A 9,159-nucleotide genomic window follows, 5' to 3' on the forward strand; every position below is an offset into this window, starting at 1 on the left:
CAAAAACTAGCAGAATCACTTTCCTCAAAACTCTGGAAAACAAAGGGCTGCAGTAACTGGACAAGTGCCAAAGCAAGAAAACACAGCTTGAAAACGGCAGCAAAGCACGTGGGGCCTTGCTGGCCCTCCCCCACTCCCCCACTCCCCACCCCACATGGCCTGGAGAGCCAGCCTGCACCAGACTGTGGGCCCCTGGCCCCGTTCCAGAAAGCAGAGTAACCTCCAGGCAGATAATGGGGTGTCTGTAGGCTGGTGACAACCTATCAGAGGGGAGCCTCAAAGACTGAACCAGGAAGCTCCTCTCTGACTCACCCTCCCAGAACGTGCCCTGCAGGCAGAAGCAGCTTACAGAGAGCTAAAGCAGTGTAAGAAACGATATAAATTCCTTCAAAGAGGGTTATGGAAGGGATTCCTAAATCCATAAGCAAGCACAATCGCAGGTCAAAGCACAGGTACAGAAAAGAGCCCAATATTCCATGACCTCAGGCTGACCGCCTTGATTGGAGGGCTATCCTCAAGAACACCAGCCAGCACAAGGCCAATTTGCAAAAACTGTGAAAGGTGTTTTTTGTTTGTTTGTTTTTTTGGTCAATTTGTTTTTGTTAGCTCCTGAAACTCAAGGAAATCTGTCATATCACCAGCTGGATACAAACGTAAGAAACATACAGCTCAGGTACTAAATCCCAGAGTTAACACTTTAGAATATTAAAACATACAGTGTGCAACAAAAGTTCACAAAACATACAAACAGGAATGACACACCATCCAAAGGAATAAAGTAAAAATCCAAAAACCACCAACAAACAAAACCAGACTTTGGAAATACTGGACAAAGACTTTTTAAAAAATGTTCCTCAATAGGGAAGCGGATGTGGCTCAAGCAGCTGGGTGCCAACCTACCACGTGGGAGGTTCCCAGGTTCAGTTCCCAGTGCTTTCTAAAGACAGCAAGCTGACACAACAAGATGACAACGCAATAAGGAAACACAATGAGAGACACAACGAGCAGGGAGCAGAGATGGCCCAAGTGATTGGGCACCTCCTTCCCACATGCGAGGCCTCAGGTTTGGTTCCCCGTGACTCTTTAAAAAAAGACAGACACAGAACAGATAGTGAGTGCAAAACAACAAGGGGACGGGGGTAAAAATAAAATAAATCTTTTAAAAAAACCAACAACTTAATTTTAAAATGTTCCTCAATGGGAAGCGGATGTGGCTCAACCAATTGGGCTCCCATCTACCATATGGCAGGCCCTGGGTTTGCTCCCCAGGGCCTCCTTGTGAAGGCAAAGATGGCACAGCAAGATGAGGGAACAAAGGGAGACAAGCAGACACAGAAGAATGCACAGCGAATGGACACAGAGAGCAGACAGCAAGCAAGCAGCAAGGCGGGGAATAAAATAAAAATAAATCTTAAAAAAAAAAATGTTACTCAATATCCTCAAGGTGCCAAAGAAAACAGAGAAGGAAACAAAAAATATCAGGAAAACAACAAACGAACGGTTTGAGACTCTGAATAAAGAAAGAGAGGGAAGTGGATGTGGCTCAAGCAACTGGGCTTCCACCTACCACGTGGGAGGTCTGAGGTTCAGTTCCCAGTACCTCCTGGAGAAGGCGAGTTGGTGCAGCAGGCAGGCATGGAGAGTTGATGCAATAAGATGACACAACAGGGAACGGACTTTGGCCCAGTGGTTAGGGCGTCCGTCTACCATATGGGAGGTCCCCGGTTCAAACCCCGGACCTCCTTGACCCGTGTGGAGCTGGCCATGCGCAGCGCTGATGCGCGCAAGGAGTGCCTTGCCACGCAAGGGTGTCCCCCGCGTGGGGGAGCCCCACGCGCAAGGAGTGCGCCCATGAGGAAAGCCGCCCAGCGTGAAAAGAAAGAGCAGCCTGTCCAGTAATGGCGCCGCCCACACTTCCCGTGCCGCTGACGACAACAGAAGCGGACAAAGAAACAAGACGCAGCAAATAGACACCAAGAACAGACAACCAGGGGAGGGGGGGAAATTAAATAAATAAATAAATCTTTAAAAAAAAAAAAAAAAAAAAAAGATGACACAACAAAAGAAACACAAAAAAGTAAAGACAATGAGAGACACAACAAATGAGGAAGCTGAGGTGGCTCAGGTGATTGAGCGCCTCTCTTCCACATGGGTGGCCCGGAGTTCAGTTCCCAGTGACTCCTAAAGAGAAGACAAGCAGACACAGAGAGCACACAGCAAATGGACACAAAGAGAAGACAGCGACCTCATACAACAAGGGGGGTGGGTGATAAGTAACTAAAATAACGCTTCAAAAATAAAAAAGAAATAGAAATTTTAAAAAGGAACCAAAGAGAAACACTGGAATTGAAGACTACAATAACTGAAACCAAAAATCCCCTAGAGGTGCCAACAATGGATCAGAGTAACAGAAGAAAGAATCAGACAAGACAATTGAAATTATTCAGTCTAAGGAGCAAAAGGAAGAATGAACGAAGAAAAGTAAACAAAGCCTTAGAGACCTGGGGACACTACCAAGCATATAGGAGTCCTAGAAGAAGAAAAAAAGAGGAATAAAAAATATCCAAAGAATTAATAGTAGATAATTTCCCAAACTTAATGAAAGACATGATATGTACATTTAAGAAGCCCAAGGAACCCCGAACAGTATAAATTTGAAGACAACCATGCCCAGACACATAGTAGTCAAACTTGTGAATGCCAAAGATAGAGAATTCTGAAAGCCGCAAGAGAAAAGCAACATGTTATATAAAAGGACGATTCAATAAGAGTAACTACAATGTCTCATCAGAAACCATAAAGGAAAGAAGGCAGTGGGAAGAATATTTAAAGTGCTAAAAGAAAACTGCCAAGCAAGAATTCTATATCCAGTGAGACTGTCTTCCAAGCATGTGGGAGATATTAAAACATTCTCAGATATTTTCTAAAAGGGATTTTATCACCATTAAACCTGATATATAAGTAATAGCAAAGGGAGTTCTTCAGCCTAGAAGAAAAGGACATTAGCCAATAGAACAAAGCAGCATAAAGAAATAAAGACCTCAGGTAAAGGTAAACATATATGTAATTATAAATGTCTTTACTACGATATTGTATTTTTTGGCATGTAACCCCATTTTTTAAGGGCTATAAGATGCAAATGTATAAAAATAATAAAATGTTCCACAACAATGTAAGGTGTTGGTGGACGGGTGACATGTGGGAATTCTTTACATTATGCCTGAATGTTTTGTAAGCTCACAACTTCTCCAATAAAAAACAAAAAATTTTAAGTAATAATAAACCTATGGGTATGGATATACAATTAAGATATAATCTGTAACAAGAACAACAAAAAGGGGGACAAAGGATATGGGAACAATGTATGTGTATGCTATTAAATTTAATTTGGTACCCAATCATGGGTGTTGTAGATTTAAGATATTAAATTTAAGCACCATGGTAAACACGAAGAAATTATATGAAGAAATATATATAAAAAGAAAAGAGAAGGGACTCAAAATGGTATAATACAAAAAATCAAATATGAAAGCAGGCATTAATGAACAAATTGAGAGACAAAAAAGAAGCATAAAATTTACAAGGACCAAATAGCAAAATGACAGAAGAAAGCCCTGCATTATCAGTAGTTACTTCAAATGTAAAAGGATTTAAACTTTCCAGGCAGAGACTAGCAGAATGGATGAAAAAGCATGACCCAACTCTATGCTGTTCACAAGAGATTCACCTTAAATTCAGACACATTAAGTTGGCTGAGAATGAAAGGATGGGAAAAAAGATATAATGCAAATAATAACCAAAAGAGTACTAACATCAGATAAAATAGACTTTAAGTCCAAAAGTGTTAGGAGGGACAATTACTGACAAAGGGATCAATTCAACAAAACATAATTTTAAATATATATGCACCTAATGGCAGAGTCCTAAAATGTATGAAGCAAACACTGACAGACTGGGAGAAATAGTTCAACATTACCAGTAGATTTCAATACACCATTTTCAATAATGCATAAAACATCTAGGTAGAAGTCAGTAAGGAAATAGAAGACTCTAAATCAGCTACTAGACCTAACAAATACACATAGAACACTGCGCCCAAAAGAAGCAAAATGCACATTCTTTTTGAGTTCACATGGATCATTCTATAGTAAAGATGATCTGTTAAGTCACAAAACCTCAGTAAACTAAAAAATATTGAAATCATACAATGTATTTCTCTGATCATAACAGAAAGAAGCCAGCAATGAATAATAGGGGGTGAAATGGAAAATTCACAAATATGTGGAAATTAAATAACACACTCAAACAACAAATGGGTAAAAAAAAAGAAATCACATAGAAAATTAGGAAATATCTTGACATGAATGAAAATGAACATACCAAAAATTACAGGATGCAGCAAAGGCAGTGCCAAGAGGGAAATTTATAGCTTTAAATGCTTACATTAGAAAAGTTCTGAAATCAGAGATCTAAGCACATAGCTGGATGATCTAGAAAACTAAACCCAAGAGAGCAGAAGAGAGGAAATAACAAAGATTAGAACAGAGATAAATGAAATATAGAATATAAAAAAAAAGTAGAGAAAATCAATGAAACCAAAAGTTGGTTCTTTGAAAGGATCAATAAAATTGACAATCCTTTGACTAGACTGGCAAAGGAAAAAGAGGACACAAATAACTAAAACAGAAATTAAAGGAAGAGCATTACTATGAAACTCCACAGAAATTAAAAGGATTATAGAGGTTACTATGAACAACTGTATGCTAACAAATATATAACCTAGATGGAATGGACAAATTCCTAGAAACAAACAATCTACCAACACTGACTCAAGAAAACACAGAAGATCTAAACAGATCAATATTAAGAGATTAAATCACTAATCAAAATTCTCCCAAAAAAGACAGCCAAGAAATATTAAGTAAAAAAAAACAAAGTGAAGAACAGTATGTCTACACTACCACTCTTTGACAAAAATGGGGAAAAAATATGATTTTACATTTGTACAGGCATATACCTTGGAGATATTGCAGTTTCGGCTCCAGACCACCACAATAAAGTGAGTCGCATAAATTTTTTGGTTTCCCAGTACATACAAAAGTTATGTTCATGCTGAACTGTAAGCCTATTAAGTGTTCAACAGCATTATGTCTAAAAAACAATGTACAAACCTTAATTAAAATGTGAACCAGAGACATGAAGTGAGAACATGCTGTTGGAAAATGGTACTGATTGATGTGCTCAACACAGGGTTGCCACAAAACCTTCAATTTTTAAAAAATGCATTTCTGTGTAGCACAATAAACTGACAAGCAATAAAACAAGGTACACCTGTATTTGCCTGAATATGCCTTAGAAAGTCCAGATGGAAATATAAGGAAACAAGAACAGAGGTTCTTATGGTAGTAGTGAAGGGTAGAGGTGATAGTCTTGGTGGTACTGAGTTGATGGGGTAAAGATGGGAAGAAGACATAGCACTGCACAACTTCTTAGATTTTCTGGTTTTTTAACGACATGAATGAACGTATTACCTATCTGAAAAATTTTTTTTAATTAAAAAGAGAAACCTCCAATAAAGAAAGGCCCAGAACAGATGGCTTCCCTGGTGGATTTTACCAAATTTTCAAAGTATTAACACCAATCCTGCTTAAACTCTTCCAAAATCTCGTAGAGGGACTACTTCTTAACTCATTCTATGAGGCCACCATCACCCTCATACCAAAGCCAGATAAAGATACCACAAGAAAAGAAAATTACAAACTAATATCCCTTATGAATATACATACAAAAATCCTCAACAAAATACTAGCAAACCAAATTCAATGGTATATTTAAAAGAGTTCTACACCATGATCACGGGCAAACTGAGAAGAGTCACAGATTCATGGAATCAATCTGAGCTTCATGGAAACTTGAAATCACTCTATTTCAATCCCCTGTTTTTACAGATGAGGAATCCGAGGTCCAGAAAGATGAAGTAACCTGCCCAGTGGGATTTATCCCAGGTATGCAAGGGTGGTTCAACATAAAAACAATCTTAGATGTTAAACACACATACCCCAAGCATATAAAATTCATTACATTGTTTTGCATCCACAATACTACTACTAATAAAGACTGACTCTAAAGAACTAAAAATTTATTAGGGCAGGGTTTAAATGGTACCACTCACAAGGGGGTGGCAGAAGTAACGATCCTTCCCTATTAAACTGGCAGCAATAGTATGCCAAGTTTCCTAGGCTGAACTAGTGTCAACAAGTAAGATAAAGAACTGAGGGTGAGAAGCAGGTAGGCAGGCCAATAACCCTCCTCAAGCTACAGCTTTACTTCCAAAATTTACCACAGTAATGGCTTTTCTCAGGTGTTCTATATCCCCTGTCATTCTTTGACTAAACACCATAGGTTGGTGTTCAGAAAACTACTGTAGGCTGCAGTCCCTGCCTGAAACCATCCCCAAAATAAAAGATACAAGGGGGGACTACAAGTGCATCTTTAATTCTAAAGAATACCTCTTGCTTCCAATGCCTCAAAGAGGTTTCTGAACATCTGCAAATTCACTCCCACTCTTTTTTTTAAGTAGGTACCAGAGATTGAACCCAGGACCTCATACATGGGAAGCTGGCACTCAACCACTGAGTTACACCTGTCCCCTACTCCCACTCTTAATGTAACAATTGATTTTAAAGATGATAGGACCCACCAACAATGGTGCACATTTAAAAATGTATGGGGGTAAGCGGACTTGGCCCAGTGGATAGGGCGTCCATGGGAGGTCCTCGGTTCAAACTCCGGGCCTCCTTGACCCATGTGGAGCTGGCCCATGTGCAGTGCTGATGCGCGCAAGGAGTGCCATGCTAAGAGAGCCCCACGCTCAAGGAGTGCGCCCCGTAAGAAGAGCCGCCCAGCACAAAAAAAAAGTGCAGCCTACCCAGGAATGGCGCCACACACACGGAGAGTTGACGCAGCAAAATGACGCAACAAAAAACACAGATTCCCGTGCTGCTGACAACAACAGAAGCAGACAAAAAGAAGAACACACAGCAAATGGACACAGAGAACAGACAACTGGGGCAGAAGGGGAGAGAAATAAAAATAAAAATAAAAAAATAATTTTTAAAAATGTATGGGGAGATGAGGCTCCAGCCGTTGAGCACCTGCTTCCCACATGGGAGGTCCTGGGTTCGGTTCCAGTGCCTCCTAAAAGCAATAACAACAAAACAAAAAACAAGCAAACAGATGAAGACAGCAACTCAGGGGAGCCAATGTGTATGGCTCAGTGGTTGAGCGCCAGCTTCCTACATACAACAAAGTCCCAGGTTCAATACCAGGCCCCAGTGCCTCCAAAAAAAATAAAAGAAAAGAAAAAGTATGCGTCAGCTTTGGTGTGGCCACAACTACACAGAGATTAAAGAGGGCCACCTGAGAAGTGGGGGAAAATCAGGCTTACAGCCTCTTTTCTGATATTGCCTGGATCATGGAATAAGAGGAAGTTGGTTGTCCAAGTGATGCCATGAGAAACAAGATTCCACATGTCAGAGGACTGCATGCCCAACGCAGAGAGCAAAGGGCACTCACGCCAGTTGCTTTTTGACCAAAGATTAGCTGCTTCACCGGAAATCCTTTTAAGAGAAATCTAATGTTCTCCACTCCATCCCTCTCCCTGAGAGAACTCAAGAGTCCTTCCTCAGAGAACAAGGAGAAGTGATGCTTATCAAAAATAGTAAATGCTACTTCCAAAACCAAGAAACTCCTTTTATTCTAAGTGCGATGGTCATCTGCCCCAATTCAGACTTCTACAAGGTGACTCCAAGCCAAAAATAACTGGTTCCCAGCCTAAATTATGTTCTCCAATTTCCTAAACACCTACAAACCCAGCTTTCTCTCCTCTAAACCCATCTCCATTCTGGTGTTCCGGGGGCCTTTCCCAGAGTTCCCTCATTTAACCCGCTCCCCAGAGCTCCAGTCTCTTCCAAGGTCCCGTCCCCAACGTTAACTCCTTTCCCCTAGTTCTCCCAGGCCCTGCCACAGGTCTGGCATTTCCTCTGTAGCAGTAGATCTAGTAGTAGTTGTGGATCTAGTACGTCCACTCTTATTTCCTCCCAGTACAACTCTTCTGAAAGTCATCTCCCTCACCATACTCACTTGTCCTCCCCATAATATTCTCCCTTTTCCCCTATCTGTCCTCGGATGGAAACCTGTTCTATTCAGCGCCTGTTCCCCAGGTCATTCCATAGCAACTAATTCTCCCCCGGAGTTTCCCCTAATCCCTGCATCCACAGCCCCTAACTACATATCCCAACTTTTTTTCCCACTCCCCAAATCCAGTTTTCCTGTGCTTATTACTCTCAGCCAGCCCCGCAGCCCTCTTCCCCCTCGGTCTATCCCAAGGCTTCCAAGCCCAAGTCCCTTCCCTCTTCCCACGTTCCTCGGCCCCTAAGTATTAGCAGAGCGTCAGGAATCCCCCAATCTCTTTCCCGTCCCTCCTGCCCTTCGTGGCCCCTAACTCTCCCCAGACGCCTTCCCCATCCCAGCTCAGGCCCCAAATTTCTTCCCTAAGTCCCCGAGGCACCCCCACACGCCCTCCCCGCGCAAGGAGGGGCCTGCCCCTCTCGGCTCGCTCGGCCTGCCCTGCCCCCAGGCTCGGGTGTCCCTTCCCTTCCCCTCGGGGCCCCGAGGCCGCTGCCAGCGTTGGCGCGGCGGGGCCGGCTCACCAGTTGGTCATGTCCAGGAAGAAGGCGCAGCCGGCCGGGTTGAGCTGAAAACCGAGCAGCCGCTGGAACTCGGAGATGAGCACGTCCTTGTCGGTGGTGCCCAGGCAGCTGAACTTCTGCATCAGCTCGGGGTCCAGGTCCACATCCATGCCCTCCATGGCGGGAGCCGGACACCAGCTTCCCCACCTCCTCACGACCGAGCCGCCGCCGCGCCGCCGAGCCCGAGACCCGGGAGGAAGCACGCTGCTAGCCGGCGCTGTGACCCCGCTCCGGTGAGGTAGGCCCCGGGCCTCTCACCACCTCATCGGGGTAAACTCAGCCACTCACTCACTCTCGCGCTCCCCCCCTCCCACCCCCCCCCAGCGCCGCCGCCTCCTCCGCCGCCGCCGCCGCCTCTAGCTTCGCCGCCGCCTCCGCCTCCTCCCGCGCTGCGCCCACTGCGCAAGCG

General features: G+C 43.3%; 1 protein-coding gene across 4 annotated transcripts in view; it reads right to left on the reverse strand.

The window, feature by feature from the left end:
- Positions 1-9,120, reverse strand: part of ILRUN (inflammation and lipid regulator with UBA-like and NBR1-like domains) — a 109,052-nt gene extending 99,932 nt beyond the window's left edge. For 2 of the 4 annotated variants that reach the window (XM_071218419.1, XM_058306596.2), the window contains exon 1: positions 8,712-9,072. In XM_071218419.1, coding sequence (XP_071074520.1) covers positions 8,712-8,869 — 158 coding nt within the window. In that variant the 5' untranslated portion in view covers positions 8,870-9,072. Of the gene's footprint in view, positions 1-8,711 lie in introns of all 4 variants that reach the window. The other 2 variants (XM_004462009.5, XM_023589811.2) reach the window with 2 other exon arrangements.
- Positions 9,121-9,159: the final 39 nt, after the last annotated feature.

The sequence above is a fragment of the Dasypus novemcinctus genome, chromosome 11, assembly GCF_030445035.2.
Source record: "Dasypus novemcinctus isolate mDasNov1 chromosome 11, mDasNov1.1.hap2, whole genome shotgun sequence".
Lineage (NCBI taxonomy): Eukaryota > Metazoa > Chordata > Mammalia > Cingulata > Dasypodidae > Dasypus > Dasypus novemcinctus.